At 38.8% G+C, this 18,443-nt stretch overlaps 1 protein-coding gene across 5 annotated transcripts in view; it reads right to left on the bottom strand.

Annotated features, from left to right (window-relative positions):
- The window catches only part of SLC25A26 (solute carrier family 25 member 26), a 90,981-nt gene that overhangs the window by 65,170 nt on the left and 7,368 nt on the right, over window positions 1–18,443 (bottom strand). For 3 of the 5 annotated variants that reach the window (XM_037387328.1, XM_037387332.1, XM_037387331.1), the window contains 2 exons: window positions 5,444–5,548; window positions 3,935–3,982 (listed from right to left, as the gene is read on the bottom strand). The exons of 1 other annotated variant lie outside the window; for it this stretch is intronic. In XM_037387328.1, coding sequence (XP_037243225.1) covers window positions 3,935–3,982; window positions 5,444–5,548 — 153 coding nt within the window. Of the gene's footprint in view, window positions 1–3,934; window positions 3,983–5,443; window positions 5,549–9,243; window positions 9,346–18,443 lie in introns of those variants that run through there. One more of the 5 variants, XM_037387330.1, reaches the window with a different exon arrangement.

Here is an 18,443-nt window from a genome sequence, read left to right as displayed (position 1 = left end):
AGATGAGTCCTGAGGAATGGAGGCCACCACAAGTGGATAATCTGCATTTTCTCAGGAAAGCCTATGAGGCACCACAAAGGACAAGCCCACTCAGGGCTACCTGCACCGCAAGGACTGACATTTGAAAACGATTCTAAGCTCCCTTTCAAGACACCTGTGTAAGGATCCAGTCATCCTCCATACCCTTTGTCTTTAAGGAAGAGTTTCATATTAATTTTAGCTCCTTTTGAATCTACTTCTGGGCTAGGGCCCAGTCCATCTGCAGAATTTTTAAGTGACAAATTAAACTAAAAATACACAGAAAACTCACTCAGTTCTTCCAATCTATGGCAACTCAGAACAGAAGAGACACTACAGTTAACCATGGCACTGCTTGTGCGAAGCTGCAACCTGCACGCAGACACACAGAGGGTGAAGTAACTCGTTGTACAGCAAGCTATTGTACACGGGGAAACTGAACAGGCACTTCATTTTCTTTTGTGTTGTCCTCTCATTCATAATGTCCTTTAAGACATCTGCTAGACTCCTGTAACATTAATGGAAATGGAAAAGCTCCAACAGGAACTCAGGGGTTTCTCTCTTTTTCCCATGAACTGAACATTATGGAATTTTAACAGATGTTCTACTTGGTCATAGTTAATAAAATGAATTATGCAGGAATTAAAAATCTGGCTCCATTTGCTTATATAAGATCTCAGCAGCAGAACTACATTCCCATTAAGAAATTCTAGAGGATTTACAGCAGATTTATAGTCTGCTCCTGCCTTGTTATAAGATGGCTGGAGATTTTACAAATGAACTTGTGTGTGTTGTGGAAAACATGAATAAATTTACCTGCTCATTGACTGTTCTTAGTACAATGATCCAGTTTCCACACCGATGCACACTGGTACACTACAACCATAGGAAAGGACAATTCTCACTTGGATTTGCTTTGGAAATGACATCATGGGAATTCCACATCGTTTCACAGCCTCCGATTTCTGCCATTTACTCAAAGTCTCATTCAGCAACCTAATAGCCATACTCCCACTTTGTGCTTTTGCACAAAAGCTTTCCTCTTGGAGCACGGATGTCTCTTTCAGGCTACTACTGCCAACAGAATGAGGCACTGTACCTCACTTCCCTTTCAATTTTAGGATTAGTTCAGTGTAACTACATCAAAGATAGATGTAAAGACCAAAAATGTAATGGAGATACAAGTGAGAGAAGAGGCACCAAAACGGAGGTAGATGAAAGAGTCATAGCCAAAATTTCCAAGCACTGAGGTTCACTTGAAGTTATTTCCAAAAGCATTACATATTTAGCCATCTTCTTTCTCTTACAATATTCATCTGTACAGAAAGTATTCTGATGAGAAGATAAAGGGAATAAGTGAAAAAGTGAAAATAAAAAATGAAGGATGAAACAACTACCTTGCACCAGAACACCAGAACAGAAGCAGCACAGCAGCTAATGCAAATTACATGGAGCGGAATAAGGCTGTCTTGAAAAGATCTACTATGCTATAGTAAAAAGATAAGGTTTCAACATTGTACTCCATTTACAAACAGACTCATTTTCACTGAAGTCCAAGCAAGTCACAAGCAGATCTCTGTCCAAGCACTGAAATCCGCTTTGTGTATTACACAGAATTTTAGCCTGATGCAACAACTAAAATTAACCTTCCTTTTAAAAAAAAAGCATCAATATTACCAGCCTCTTCCAATTATTCTTTTTTTAAATTAAAAATCATGGACTGAAGCCCTCTATCCAAAAAACCCACTCCACTGTAACTAAACAAAGAGTTTTGTGTAAGTAAAGAACCAAAGCATGTAAACAAACTCGGTAAATACAGAAGTCAGCTGGAATTAAATATCAGTCTATACATACTATGCAGCTACCTGGATGTGTGCAATAATGAATTAACATAGATTTTTATCTGAAAACAAAGACTTTTCTTAAAGGAAAAAGTATACTCAAATAGAAGGGAAAATACAGAGATTAAATGTCAGGCTTACAACAGTTCCAGCTGAAGGTTCAATATGCTGTTCTTACTCAAGTGGACATTGCATTACAGTATTTGTGTCAGAAAAATGCAATGGTCTTAACAGAGTTAAATTCAAAGACTTATATTTTTTCTTAAACATCACTTATGATTTGTTTCATTTTGAAGAGAAAGCACATTTCATTTGGTAATCATTTATTTCTCATTCTATTGGACAGATTCTCCCAAAAAGCAATACTTCAACTGAAATCAGTCCTGAAGGATCTTTTATGAATATACATAATGGAGAAGACCCCCATTAAATTTCCAACAAAGTGCTGCCATTTTGAGTAAACAAAGTTATCTCAGCAGGGTCACACGCTATGCCATGAATATGGTCTGCAAATTAATTACCATCCTGACATATGTCAAAACAAATTTTAAGGGGAATAACACCCAGTAGTAACCATGTGTTTTATCTACCTGTTAGTATGCAAAATCTGTATTCAATGGGATCTAAATTTATTCATTTATTCAGAACCCCTCAGAGAAATCAAAATGATTCGTTGGCCTTTTTTGCCTGCCTCCAAATGAAAACTGAGTGAATAACGTGTTTAGTGAGCCAGAAAATAAGTATAGGACGAAGCTATCTATGGTGGAGGTTACATTTCAGAAAAGCAGGTGCTGTCTTTGCACAAGTAACTAATTTTTAAGCACTCAAAACTGCTAAAATAGACTGCAATGCATTATCATTTGTCAACACGTTTAGGAACACCACATTTGGTATTTCTTATTTTGGTATTTCTTATTTATTACCCATCTTTATTCCATAATTGTAACAAGAGCTGGCTAACATAACTGCCTTTAAAACAGTTTTTAAAATAAAGGCTTTTAAAAGCAGAGCTATTGAATGAAGGCTTAAAAAGCCTCTGCAACTGGCTTTACTATCAATGGCAACACAGCCAATAGATCTGATCCTGTGTTTAAAAAAATAATGAACCAAAGATCCAAACCTGGTTTACTCAGTTAAGTAATATAAGATGACAAACTGTGTTCAATGTGGTATGTGTGGGTAAGTAGAGAACCCTTCCTGGGCAATAGCTGTTATGATTTCATAGGAATCAAGCCTCATCTCTTGATTTGAGGTACTCATGGTGCAACTTCTGCTTTGTCAAAACACAACCTCTTGGGATCCGATTCTGAAACGCTTTTAGAGTGGGCGTTCATCAGTATGGTTTTCTACCTCTTTTATAATCTGCCTTCAGTTCACACAGCACGTGAAACAATTACATGACACCAATACTGTAATTCACAGTACATTTACGAAGAGATTTTACTTTATGAACTATTTTCTGCCAAGCAGGCCAAAATATTTTTAGCTCCATTTTTTTCCCAACAGTGATGTACTTCTGATTTAGAGTTAAGTAATGCCATATCACATCTATAGACTGGATAACTAAATGCATTTCTTTCACACGTTTAAAAAAAACCCAACAAGCACAATCCTCCCTATATACAGAAGACTGATAATCTCTTGGCATCTGCTGATGAATATATTTAAAGAAAGCCTAAATCTGTCTATGCCAAACTTGGCCTGATGCCACCAGTTCACCATTGCTGGCATACACATACTTCACATGATGCAATCATAAGACTTGGGGAAGTTTCCAGTACTTCATTTTCTGGTTTTCATCATGTTAACATATACATTTCCATCCTTTTACAATTAGCAGCAACAGAACAGAGAGACAGCATGGTAGATGATTTTTTGCATTTAACACAGGTTTTCTTAGTGCACATTATCAGTATTCTATTTAAATTACAGACTAGTAACTTATCTAGAATGAAATACATTAGGGCTTAAGAATTTATGGTTAGAGCAATTTATCTCAATTGCACTACTTTCACTTGTTAGAAAACAAACTGAAGCAAAGGAATCAATTAAAAAAAAAAAGAAAAGTTTTTTACCTCTCTTAATACTGTGCTTTTATAACCCCGATAAAGTCCTTCAATACCCTGTAAACCAACAAAAGAAAGCATCAGCTACAGTGAATTAGTTTGCCAAAGACCACAATTTATCAGTGATTACAAGGCAAGCATTACAACCTTACTGAATGTCAGACATGAACTTCTTGCAAATTGACTATATTGATTATAACATTGCATACTATATTCCATGGTTTACAATGCCAGAGCATTTTATGTTTATTTCAAAGATCATTTAACCACTGTTCAGAATAATCATTTATAGAGAAGATAATATACCTTACAGTTAAAATTAGAAGGGCAAGAAGGCACAGAAACACATTACTTCAACCTCTACTTGCCCAATATTTTGCTCTAGAAGTATCCACTATCCCATAAGTATTTTGAAACTACTACTCTTCTGTTTAAATAGTCTGCATAAAATGAACCAAAGAATGACAGCTTCCTATGCCCACCTTCTTAGCCTTGATTCAGAGCTTTTATCAAGACAAATATTTCATATTTTAAACCAGCTGATATAAAATAAATTGTTTTGAATGTTAAGTGTATATAAAATTATGTTTATTATCTTACAGGACAGTTTATTCAAGTGTTTGGCAAGTCTTATAGTTCTGTGGCCAGTTACAAAGAAGGGCAAAACCATACTGTTTTGAGAGCACCAGCTTTTAGAGCAAAATGACCAGGTCACAGAAAGAAGTTCCAGCAACCCTCTTGTGCAGGGTTATCACAATAGTTTTCATTTACAAGCAAATAAAAATCAAGTGGATCATTTAAAGGTCATATTTATTATTTCCGTTTTCCTGGCTTTTACACATGGAAGTGTGTATAATATTTTTCCCCACAGCGTTTTCTGGAGCCAGTTTCTTTTATGGAACACAATTTGAAAAACACCCCTTGTGAGACTCAGTAAAAACAGCCCTGAACAGGTTTTTACAGGAAGGAAGAGTGTAACTACTGAAAAGATGACAGAAGCCTTTATTTTTCAAAAGTTACCAATACTGGATGAGCACTCATTTCCAGAGCTCCTACATACCCTCTCCAAAATGGTATCTTTAGGACATCCTCTACAAAGCCTGCTTCAAAAACTGGAAACCATTCAGCAAACTCTATATACAGAGACCCAATGTTCTGTTGTCCCAGACAAAGACTGCTTACATACATACAAGCAGAGCTTTGGAAACTGGAAAGCTAAATTCCACACCCTACTTACTTTTTTTTTGAAATGTAGGTACCCCTTATAAAAAGAGGAACAAAAAGAGTTGTTTGAAGTGTGTATGTAAATGCATTCACATGAGGGAGGTAGAGGTTTGGTTTCCTTAAACATAACACGCCAATTGCTTTTAACAACAGAAGAATAGATGGGAAAGTTCTGGGAGAGCACTAGAGAACCACAGAAAGATCCAGAATAAAGCTGTAGGAATGCTTCTAGACATGTATGGCACTGAGAAGGAAGAATGAAGCAACTTATTTGACATTGTGCTCTGAACTCACCTCATGATACAAGGTACGGTAGAGAATCTGGAGGGTACTAGAGGAAGGAGAAACCTGGGCCCTTTGCTTGATGACCTCAGATGGCACCCGTATGAGGCATGCAACCTGCAAGAGAACCAGACATGGAGAGAGCAGTTCCTTTTGCTGCCTTGCTCTTCATATAGTGGACACATTTAGAGATTGTTCCAAGGACAGAGAAATGAGGAAATATTTTTTGTAATTAAATGAGTTTGACTTAAAAGCTGTTTATGAGCAGCTTATGGATTTGCATCGAGAGCTACGTACTTTCTGAACATAAAATTGTACAAACAGAAAAATGGAAATACCCTTGAAATTTTTAACTTCCAAACCAGAAGTACATTTGGGTGGGGAATATCACTGATGAAGCTAAAATTTTGAAGCCATCTTGTCTTTTGGCAGCCTTAGAAATTCCATACACACACCCCTGCCACCCCTTTCACAGATCTAAACTAGAGATTCAGGAGTTGAAGAACAACAGACTTCTTCCCTAGGTAGTTCCTTTGAGCCCTCTAGTGACTGACTGCAAGAAACACTCCCGTTAGCTTTAGATGCAAATGATATATTCAAGGTTTACATAGAAACACGCTGGACTCCATTCAAGGTGAAGCATCAGATTGATTCTTTCCTACACAATGAATTTATTAGGCAAGAAAGGCCCCTGCAGCTGGATATAATAATGTGGCTGCCACCACAAAGCTCCAGCTTTTCTGAATAAGCCAGACCTGGCTTTAGGTAGGAGTTAAGCTCATGGGTACATAATTTTGAGGAACGGAGGATCCCGAAGTGTCAGAGAATTACAAGCTTCTCATCTCTCTACAAAATGCCTGTTTATCAGCACTTAAACTTTCAAGAAGAGTTTGTCTTCAGCTGGCCCCAGGGATACTTAAAGCAGTCCTGGGACTGGTGGCCAAACACCAGAGACACCCTGGGCCTTTGCCAGATGTTTAGCCTTCCTCAATCCCACACTGTGCTGGGCTGGGGAACACACTGTGGTTCCTAGATGTATGGGTGATCACCGAGTACTTCAAGTCAAAAGCAACCTAAGTGACAGCTGTCCATCTGAAGTGGCAAACCAAGCTGCTAGCTCAAAGGCAGGCACCAAAGTTAGTTCAGGAATTCACTGCCAGACGGCAGAGAGACAGTAACTCAAGTAGTCATTTGTGGGTAACAGTACAAGGTTTAAGTTCCATTTTCTCAGAGACCAAGAAAAAGCCTGCTATCCTGTTACATTCCTACAAGTTTACCAGACAACAATATCCAAAAGTCATTACAAACAGATCTAACTCCATGTGCTCTTCAATTCTCAGGGTCAAAAATAACAAGTGACCCCAATCTGTCAAGAAAATAAGAACTGTCAAGTTTTTTGATAGTTCAGCATAAATATTTATAGAACTTCATGCTTCATAACACTCCATGTGCTTCATAACACTCCATGTCCTTATATTAGCTTTTTATTCCTTAAAAATATGGAGGCAGGAGGAAAGCTTTAAAAAGGCTCGGATGAAAACAATCCAGTCAATCAAGACCAGACAAAGAGCGCAGCGTGGCTTCCTGACATCTGGGGTGCTGCAGTTTTGGCAGGAGAAGGGTGGCTACAAAGTAATGTCTCCATTTCCCCCGGACTACTTGGGGTGCATTTCATTTCAAATTAACTTTGATGTTTCTCCCATTTGAATTTGCACTTACAAGGGAATCTGTGGCTGCACAAGAACAAAAACAGTGATTACATTGTGCTGTTATGAAAGGAAATAAAGGCCTGTGTCACCCGGGCTGCGCTGTCAGATTGGCTCCATAGGGCACTTCTGGTACTAAAAAAGCCATAAGCTACAGCTGCCAACATCAGACTTAACGGTGACATTTGTGCTGTGCACCTGAACTTACAATGTGTTACCTTATTTGTTCCTACATGTGTACCTTACTATCAATAACAATCTGAGTAGTCTTTTGATGTCAAACACAGGTCTCTGAAGTAAAGTATGCAAGATTAAATTCACATGTAGTCTTACTCGCCTACAAGGTTGAAAAAGAGTAACAACCTGGGACAGATGGATGCAGAAAAATCTCCAATCTATTACACTTAGATCTCAATCACTGCAGCACCTTCCAGGTAATGCTGCCAAAGTTGAAAGAACACAATGCACATCTCCACAATTTGCTTTCTTGGCTAAACAGGTTCAAGCAGCACCAGTATGATAATAATGAACCAAGAGAACTCATACTTAAATTTTCAGACATCTGAAACCTATAAGCAAATTGCAAGAGCAAGGATGAAAGGCATAATTGTGTGACTGCTCTGCAGTAACTGTTCACATATATGCTTTTACCTGCATCGGCTACTAGATAAACAGATGCGGAAGTCAGACAATATTGCGACCTCGCATGGTAGGAACTCATTCACCTCCCAAATCACCTAGATCCCAGGAAGAAATTGCTTTTTAATCTCTTGGCTGTTCACAGAGATGTAGCCTGTGGCTTGCCACAGAAGAGCACAATACAACCTGCAAAACTCAGGCCATTCCTCGTGCATCCTACTGGTTTGGGGGATGACCCTATGTCAAATCAGCTCTCTGTCAAACCTCCGCATAGGCAGACATGGAAAGGGTACAGCAGTGGGCCCTCAGCTACCTTGGCCAACATCAAGGCATCAGACAACAGCACACGCACACAGTTGATAGGGGCCATGCTAATTTTTCCAGACAAGCTCTGGAGCCAGGAGTTATTCCCACCTTTTGATGGGAACAGAAAGACAGAATCAAGACCTTACAGAATAAGTTCAGGGGAAAAATGAGTGCTACCCTGTAAGCTCCTACCTTATTTACCAGGTCAGGTAATACAATTGTCCAGTTTTCAGACTTTCCCCCATGTCAATGCACATGCATACATAAGGGCAGGAAGAATAACGCTGAAAACAAAAGGCTCAAGGATTTTAGATTTAAGCTTTAACAAAACCCAGTTTTACAGCTACAAGCAAAGCTATTATTAGTTTACAGAGCAGGCATCCAGAAATGACATTAGCATCTATTACCTTTCTAGCCTTTTAATACTACAACCACTTCTGTACAAAAGAGTACTGAATTTCAAAATCCTTGTCTTAAATCATTACCAGGTCAAAGGGTGACTCCAATATTTAGACACAAACCTAACTACATTTTTCATTTACTGACTTACATTAGCCAGTTAGGGACAAAACTAAAAATAGGACTATTTTGTTAACATTATCTATGTATTCCTAAGACAGTGCATCTTCCAATTAGATGAAGGTTATTTTTTTCCTTTGCGAGTTCAGGGAAAAGTTTCGGGTACTCCTTCCATGCATCAATGCTGCCATCTCCTGGTCAGATTCATGTCGGACCCAGGCTTATCCTGGTAGCTCTGACCAGTGTCTTCTCGGCTGATCATGAAGAATGACCAGTGCAATTAAAGGCTCAAAAGTGCCTTGAAGTCAACACAAAGCCTCTTTATATATACCGATTTAAACAGCTTGTTTCAGTGTATCTGAAAGCAGTTCCTATGTGGCTGTAGTTAACAAGATCGGCTGCAAATAGCACCAGGAACCTGCACGAAGCCTTCTGAATGGCTTCACTGAAGTTTACTGGAAACACCTTATCTTAAAGCACTAACTTCGGTATAGGCACCAATCCTACTTAAAGCTGGAGCAGCTGTTCAGAACGAGGCAGTACTCATCTAATTCTTCAGCACAAGGCTACCGAGCATTTTTCTGTAGACAATAACACAGGACACACAATAAAAACGAACAAAGAGGGTATAGCCCCGCTTACAAGAGGGTTCGGTGCAAGTAGGTCATCCAGGCCTTGATGATTCAATAGCCAGGGAACTTTAAAAGCTGCAAGACACACACACCTCATTCAGGGAAACCAGCAGCAAACAGTCTCCTGTGAAAACGGCTGAAGAAAATTCCCTATCAAAAGGAGATTTTTATTTTTTTTAATGATCTCATGGTTAACGTGACAAAGAATCTGAAGCAGCTGGTTGGACTAGACAAAACCCACTGCATTGCCACTGCAAGTTCTGTAGTAAGCACTTCCTTGCAAACCACCATGACATCATTTTTAGCTCACTAGCAGGTCTATGCTCCTCTACCCAGTATGTTCTGTTCTTTAGGCAAAGCCAAATACAACAACATCTTTAGAAAAGATCAGAACTCCTCCTGGTCTTCAGAGCTACTTTATTACCCAAATATTAACATATTCCATTTAAATTAACAGCCTTTTGCTTCCATCCTTTGTGCTCCAGGTTAACCATTTTCTACACGAATGGTTTTGTAGGATTTATTAGAGAATCAAAGGTAACGTGCATTTGTTTTTAGGCATCTATACTACAGTTAGACCACCAACCTTGCAGGCATGATCTGCGCATGAGGTGTATCCAGAAACGTTTGGAAGAGGACAGAGCAGGTGTTACTGCTGCTATTAGGGGCTTATGCTGGGTATTTAAATTGCGTTGATGCGTGGCAGGTTGTTCTCAGAACCAGGGACACAGCTGGTACAACACCATTAGCAGCTCTGTACCTCTAAGGAGAACACTTGAGAAAGCATTTCTTTATGCAGCCTGGCATGCACCTTGCACAGCTGATGACCTGACTCACACTCTTAAAAGCTGCCACAATCATACACTCTGAGTACTTCTTATATTTAATAAGAGACAGATATTACCTACACTCTTAAGACAGGCTACTGCAGGGCAAAGACTAAAAGCCCATTCTGTTAAGATGCTGGTACCTGATGTGCTCCTGGCTAACAAGCTGATCTATGCTTTGCACTAGCCTGGGCTTGGGTGAGGATCAAGACCAATTTTTTTCTACTTAGTAATTAGCCAGCCATTCTGCTACAAGGCAGGAGAAGAGTCATCTGAGGACAGAAACTGTTCTGGAATACATTAGTGGCTGGTGATTTAGGAACCTCCACTCAGTGACACTGAGCAAATCTCCGACTTGCATAGCTAAGCCTGTTTTGAAAATTGGGTACAGAAGCACATAGCAAGCTCCAGAAAATTCTGTGTTGCAGCTTTAAACCCTTTAGAACACTTTCTAAAGGATTTTAGTTTTAAATTTCCCAAGAAGGAGGTTAGTTTTAATGACTTTATCTGTCTGAGTAGTCTGGGAAGCTTTAATTGATGCTCACCATATAAATATAATTTAATACTTAACACAGAACTAAAGGAACATACCTGGGGAGAGTTACTCTTAAATGTCATTTGCGTAAGTTTATTCTTAATCAAATAAGAATCTAATTTATGACACTACACAACTTCGTATCCAGAGAGCAGAGACTTTAAACTAAACCTCACTATACCTGTGCAATCTAATCACTAACCCATTCAGGAAAAAAAAGCTGCTGCACAAAAATTACAACAAAGAGGCTATGACTTAGAAAAGGACATATGTTTAAATTGCAGACAATCCAGTACCAAAATCCTAATCATTCATCCCATTCTTGAAGCTCAGAAGGATTGCTCTTTCTACACGATGTTGGACCAGGCAACAAAAATGGAGCAACTCTATAACCCCATTCAAAAAGAAGAAGGAACAAAGACATTTTTGGTGGTTTGGGATGCTTGTTTTTTGGTTGCTTTTTCGGTGGGTTTTTGTTTTGAAGTGCAATCTGCATTAGCCCTAGTCATACTCCTGCAAACAAAAGCTACCTTAAAATTCAGGTTTGTTCTGTTGTTGGTTTTTTGTCTTTTAATATAAAAAATTGCTGCTTCCCAAAATAGGTTAATAAATATTACACAATCTGAGCATCTCGATTTCTGTCAGATGCTACCTGCTAAGTAGGAAGTCACATTTTTAATCTGAAACATTAAAAATGTCTTTTTTCCATTCCTCAGATAACTGAACGACTATAATAATAGGCAAATCTAAAATTAAGAGATAGGCAAATCTAAAATTGCACTGATTTCCTTTGAATCCTGCAAAAGAAAGAGGAAATTTCCCTCTTGGTTGAAGTCAGAGGCTCTCAACAACTTTGAATTCAGTGCTGTAGCTTTCCGAGCCTCTCCAAACCTAAGTTTGTTTGGTTCTTCAGACCTCAGCAGGATTCCCCTCTCCAATGAAAGTAAAAAAGTGAACTTTTCAGTGTAGTATTATAAGATTAGCAACGTATTTCATCCTCCAAATAATTGTTTCTAAACTCTGGTCACAACCTTTGGATTAGGAATGTTTGATAGCAGGCAAGTTGGGGAGCACAAGATATATCTGTAGATGGAAGATGAACTGCTTCACCCTTTCCACCATCAGGAAAATTAACAGAAAAGCTCAGAAACATGAAATACACTTTTGTCATTTGGTTTCATATTTTCTTTGAACAAGGAAGCCTGAACTGCTGCAATCATGGACTCATAACAGTTCAAACACCAATAAACCTTCATCTAAATAATTGCTGCCCTTTTGACCAACACAGAACAAAAATTTAAGTTTCTATGGCCTGTAATTTGCTATGGGTCACAATGCAAGTTGTGAACAAGTCTTTCCACATGTGCTTGTCAGCAGGCTGTGCTACCTGCTAAAGCAAAATTGAACTGGAAAATTGAAGCATTAACACTTATGTTAATGAGGAATGTCTCCAGCGATGACAGAAACTGCCCAATATATGTACTGTTCACTGTCAGTTTCTGCTTTAAGTGCCAGCCAGAAAGTGTTCATCTTTAAAGTAAAACCTCAGAATATGCTAATCTTATTTTCCCCTCCCACATCCATGCACAGCACAGATGTGCCCTTCCGACATAGTTAAATTCAGTCCTGTGCAAAGCTGCTGGGGTCATGAACAGGTGACTCCACTCCTAATTTAAACCCCATGGAGAGAACAAGTTTTGACTAATGGGCTCTGGATGGGATACTTTAGACAATGCCAAGCTCTTTGTCCCATCTTTTCCTCTGACTGACACAATAAGGCCTTCATTAATTTAACTGCAGCTCCCCTGTATGCTGGCAGGAAACAGCTCTTCCAAGAGCAATCTCACCCAGCAAGATCCCTCAGATCTCAGCACTTCCCAGAGCTTAAAAACATATTATTTCAGAGATGAGACCATTCACGGGGACCAAATGTCACAAGCATTTGGAAAACTGGCACTACTGCACAAATGTTTTCAACTTCCTCCAAGTTTCTACCTTGGATGACTTCACCTGGAATCTACAGAGCTGTTTTGCAGGGTGATATTTTATCCTGTCATTGTCAAACTTCAGTCCACTCCTTGGTATTGCTTTCCAGAGCTCACTTCTTCCTGCTCCAGAGCATCATCTGCACCACCACACACTTCTTCCTTCACAATAGCCAGATCTGCGTGTATCTTCAACTGCTCAGCTACACACCCTACAACCCTTGCTGTGGGTTTCCCTACCCCTTCGTCAGCCATGTCAGGTACACCTTGAAAAACTTTTTTTTCCTCTAACAGTGGAAATTTCTGCCAAGTTCCCTTCACCGCAAGGAGAAAATGTTACTCCAATTATATCAGCTAACAGGCAAAGAACAGGGAAAGTCTGTGAAACTGACAAGACTAACACTGAACACTTCCTCATGGAAGTACTTCTCACAGCAGATATTTTGAAAGTATGAGTGGTTTGCCTAAACAAACTAGTCTTTCAAAGTTTAATCAATGTAGAGTCTTGTTACCTTTTTAAAACTAAACCTAAAACTTACTGAAAGTGGCCTGATGTTACACACATCTCTTTTGCAGCACAAACTAAGTGTTCCATAAATGTTGAAGTTCCTCAGTACAGTCACAAGCTGTTGGCTTAAACTTGAATGGCAAAAATCAGACTGCTGAACAGCTTTAAAAAAACCCAACCAAACAAAAAACCTTCCTTAAATTGGTTGATGCTTGCATCATAAATTACTACCACGTTTAAACACAGAAAGCCTTAAAGCTGAAGAAAAGTAGACCTTTAATTCAACCTACGTAATTGTCTGCATGATCCAATCTATCCCAGCAACTCTTTCACCACTGAGAGTCTGTTAAACTTATTTTAAAAGGCTTAAGAAACTAACCACATCCACCAGCCAAACCGTTCTTTCAGCAGAAGTAGCATGGTGTATCCCATCCGACATAAAACTGTTTTCAAGGAGCCAAGTGGGGTCAGGCTGTGTTACAGGAGGACAAATGTTAATGAGATTCCAGGCAAGAGAACACAGGCAATATTTTCTGAAAACACATTAAGTCTCCTGTTGAAAGATGACTAGTATTTTAAAATTTGCTCAGTCTCTTGAGGTTACATTGGCCTGCAACACGGAAATTTCAACTACATTGTATTTTATCAAGCATTTTCCTTTAATTGATCCCTTACTCTTTCCTACAGCCTTTTCACTCAAAGAATTACGGGCTTGTCCACATATAGAGGTATTCAGCAATAGCTATTCCTGACAAACCTTGTACAGAACTTTACTTTGGAATAAACTTCCTTAAATTACCTCAGACATTTCCAAAGCTAACTCTGGCAGAGTATGTTGCAAACCAGGAAATCCATCAGGAAATACTTTTAAATTATTTATTTCTCACTTATACCCTTTAACCCAAACTAACTTTCCTCTATAGACACTTTGAGCTACAAATATTTCTAAATCTGCTGAATATCAGCAGACTGAAAGAAAAGAGATGACAACCATCAAGCTCCTACTCTTTACTGCGAAGTAGTATATCCTCTAAGTCCTGAACCAAGTAGGAATCTAGGAAGGGCAGCTGATGAAAATGAGGCAGTACATGCAGTTAACATGGAGCATGCAAGAAAAGTTCAGTGTGGGTGGCTGGTTAGGTGTTTTGACAGTTCTTAATTTGATGTTCCAGCCTTTAATTGTATGATGAATTTGTTGGCAGCATTTCTGGATTCATGCCTCCATTCATCTTTATTTACAACCATTTTCAGCTGCAGCTCTAATTTGAGTTTTCATCCAGTCTAACTATGCTCCTTCTCCACTAGCTCTTAATGGCAGCAGTCTCACCTTCACAGCCATCTTCCAACCACAGCTCAGCTATGCTTCTACATAAGCATTTGGTGAAAATCCTACAGCACTTGTATTGCAGACCTGACCTCATCTTGATTAATTTATGAATATTTCAAAATCCACCATGATTAATTCAATAGACCACCTGCATTGCTGCACTCCCCACCACTGTGCATCTTGCCAGGGTCAACACGTTCCCCTTCTCATTGTCCTTATGCACCTAGATATACACACACACAAAAGACACAGTCACATCTAAAATGACAGGCACTGATCAATGAAAACATCAAAAAATGCTTAAGTACTGTGGAAGAGGTCACATCAGACTGACTGCTGTCACACTTTGGATACTACTTTGAAGACTATGGTCTGCCAGTCGATACTACATTGATTGAGAGGAGACAGGATGAAGAAGAAAATGCAGCTTTTCATTTTTAAACAATTTTGTCCATTTATCAGTTCAGCTCTTAGAAAATGGATAGTTAAAAATTCAAAGCCAACAGCCTAAAGTCTAGACACAGTAAGTACTAAGTCACTTCTTCGTTGCAGCAGACAATTGGATTTAGAAGCAATTCTCCCTAGCGTCCGACTTGCCTGTTGAAATGAAAAGCTACATCTTCCAACATGCAAGTTTTGGAGTTTCAAATAGCTAGAATCTTAACTCCATGTCTGATGTGAGTGGCTGTTTCATCTCTGTTAGGCTGGGCTCCCGCAAGCTGATCTTCTAGGGCTTACAATGCTGTCAAGCCTGACCAATTATTCTGCTGGAAATTCTTTCATAGTATTACTCTCTGGATTTGTCTGACTCATGCTTCTGCCTTTTCCTCAGAATGACATTAATAGCAACTTTCTTCTTGCAACTGACCTAGCCAGTTCCTCAACAGAATTCATACCAATACACTTCTTCTATTAAACAGAAACCAATTAACTCTTTTAAAAGATACTGCCAGGGCATTGGGAAGAAGGGGCTAATTCATGGACAGAGATAGACACCATGATGTTGTCCATTATGACTAAAAGGCCTTTTTTGCCAAAAAAACACAACCCACCCAAGCCTAACAAAGAAGGAAAGTGCATGTTCTATGTTATTTGAATTAAAAGCACACTTAAAATGTCATTCTACAGGACGGTGATTTGTAAACCATAAACTTGCTTGCATTTGGGCTTGCTTCTTCTAAGAAACAAGTTAGGTCTAGTAGAGAAAGCTAGCTGAATTCCCCAGAAAGATAATTCCTGCATTAAGAAGCTTTCCTGTTTGACACATCCCAACAGCAGATAAAAAATTCCCAAGTTATTAATACCGAGGGTCAGATGCTAATCACAGATGAACCACACACTTTGCTCTTATCACAAAAGTATCTTATGTGGCAACCCACTGGAATACACAAGTGAGCTTGGAATTTCACCTTGAAATACCTGTCCTCACCTTGCCCTGTAGAGCCACATGATCCTCTCTCCCCATTGAAATGAAAAAATTTTGGATGTTTTAATCCAAACTGATTCAAGATCCCCCCTTTCTCAAATTTTGGAAAAATTTAAGTGTGAGGCTGTGTCAAAATCCTTCTTGCTGAGAACAGCCAAGCCTATCATCTTTGAAGGGAGTAGTCCCTACCTAACCATTCTCTCTGTCTCAGAATACAGCTGAAGTTTCCATCTTTTCCTATGAGGTTCATGCTCCACCAAAGCCTAGTACGTAGCCTGAGTTTTAGCATTCCTGCAGCCAGACCAGAAACACTTTTCTAGACCCACGAGCTTTTCCAGCATTTATACAACTCAAAGGACCACACTGCAGAGACAGTGAAGCAGAATGAAAACGAGCCAGATGAGGAACCTAAAGTATCATGGCTACATCAGCTTAAAAATTTAACAGGACAAACAAATGCAGGCACAGTGTCAATAATATGACTAGGCAGCTTTCAGGATCTGCGTTACTCTGGTGCTACAGCATACTCTGTAAACACACCACTTCATTGCAAATAACCTGGGATCTGGCAGTCTTGGGGATGCACTGCACAGCATCAACACATCTCCAGTGCTGTAATCCTAAAGTGTTCTGGAAAGTTACACAAGAACAAAAGCAGTCAGTAACCTCAGCTAGTAATCGACTTCCAGAGCACCGTCATTACTGCTAGCTGCCAAAAGAACAGGACATCTACCTCCTATCCTGGTCCTCAGTCCTCCCGTACACTTAGACAAGTGAGCTGAAAGTCACTACAGAGTATGAAAAAAAAAAAGAAGAAAAAAAAAAAAGAAAAAGACAACATCACCAAAAATAGCAATTAAAAATAAAACAAAAGGTCAGAAAGATAAGAGGGAACCTGATATTTAGAAGCCCAAAACTTTCACCAAATATCTTGCAAAGTTCAGATCGTAACCATAACAATATCTAAACACTAGATGGAAAAAGCTTCTCTCGAATGTGATCCAAACTACTTTACTCTCACCTCCATGGAAAAGCCAGCAGGACATAAAATTAACTGTGCTGGAGCCAACCATGTTGGCATTCATGAAGGAAACCTCATGGGTCAAACTGGGACAGTCTTAAACTTGTCCCATAAAACCATGTTTGCAAAAGGCTGGTGGGGGAAGCCCAGAGGAGAACTTCTCTTTATCAAGGTTTCTTGTAATTAATAGTATACACTGTCATATTAAACTGACATTAAAAATTCTGTACAACTCAATCTGGAGCTGTACAATTAACTCTGGATCTGCAAGACGCACCTGGTTACTATTTAAAATGGGCACTAGGAGGTTAAACATAATGCTCCTTCTTAGAGTTACTTATACTGCCTTAGAATATTAAAAGTAAAATTTTAGAACATCTGGTTTTCCTTTCCACTCCCTATGATATCATGTTTCATGTTTTCCAAGCACATTTGGCAGCTCACTGTAAAGATACAGGCAGACTAAATATACAGGACAATGCAGAGTCAAGATGAAAAGTTCCAAAGCCCTGGATGCCGTGTGTTTCCTATCTCCAAGTTTCAGTTACACAAGTGGTGTAATAAGGGTTTTCCCCCCATTGGTAATTCATGTATTCTTCAACCTTCTTTTTCCTTGAAGAGACGAGATGATATACCATATATCTGCCCTCTAGAGTTTTGGCTGTGTCTTTGTAAGTAATTTTGCATGTATTATGGGATATTCCAAGTCCCTATACAGCAAGATTCAGTTATAAGAAAAAATTATGTTTAACAGGATCAGACTTTGTATGTACTTTTCTTTATCTCACTTCAGGAGATGAGGTTAGCCTTCTATATTCCTTCTGCCTGAAAGAAAAAGAACACCAAAGCAAACCACACACACTACAGCCATTGCCTTTTCACGGCTTGGTTTTGTGCCTCCTAGCCTGAAACTGAGGATTTGGACCAAACCAGTTCCAGGACACTGTGTTTCCCATGAATTTATACAGGCTGAAAATAATACAGAAGAGTGGCTGTTATAAAAACTAAAAGCTCCCATTTGATCAATTTCTCCCATATATTTAAACAAATCTTGATGCAATCTTTGCATTTTTTCCTTTTTACTTATTTTATTATTTTTACTGGGTCACATTCAAAACTTAGATTAGTCAGCATTAACACACCTTCAAACTTAGCACATACTCACATTTTATTGATGCACAAAAAGGTAGCTGACTCATTTATGCTCACCAGTAAAGGAGCACCAAACTTAAAAAATCCAACATCAGTTTCTTGCTCTAAATCTTAATTTCTCCAGTTTGTAAAAAGACAGTTTGGAAAAGCAGAGATGAGTTGGGAATCCTAACATGATAAGAGTCTTTGGTTTATTATTTCACATTTAAAAGCAATTTATATCATCGTAATTATTAAAGTGCACAAAGGAGGAAAAGTACGTATTAGGGAAAAAAAAATGGCAAAATAATAATCCCAGTGGTTATACCCTGATTAAAACTTAATGACAAATCAATACAACTATAATTATAACTTTCACCCTGACGCAATTTGGAATAGTTTATATATATCTATTGATTGGTTAAGACTTTATATAAAACAAGTATGAAA

Source organism: Falco rusticolus, chromosome 4 (genome assembly GCF_015220075.1).
Source record: "Falco rusticolus isolate bFalRus1 chromosome 4, bFalRus1.pri, whole genome shotgun sequence".
Lineage (NCBI taxonomy): Eukaryota > Metazoa > Chordata > Aves > Falconiformes > Falconidae > Falco > Falco rusticolus.
Note: the sequence above shows the minus strand (reverse complement) of the source record. Positions and strands in the feature narration are given on the sequence as shown.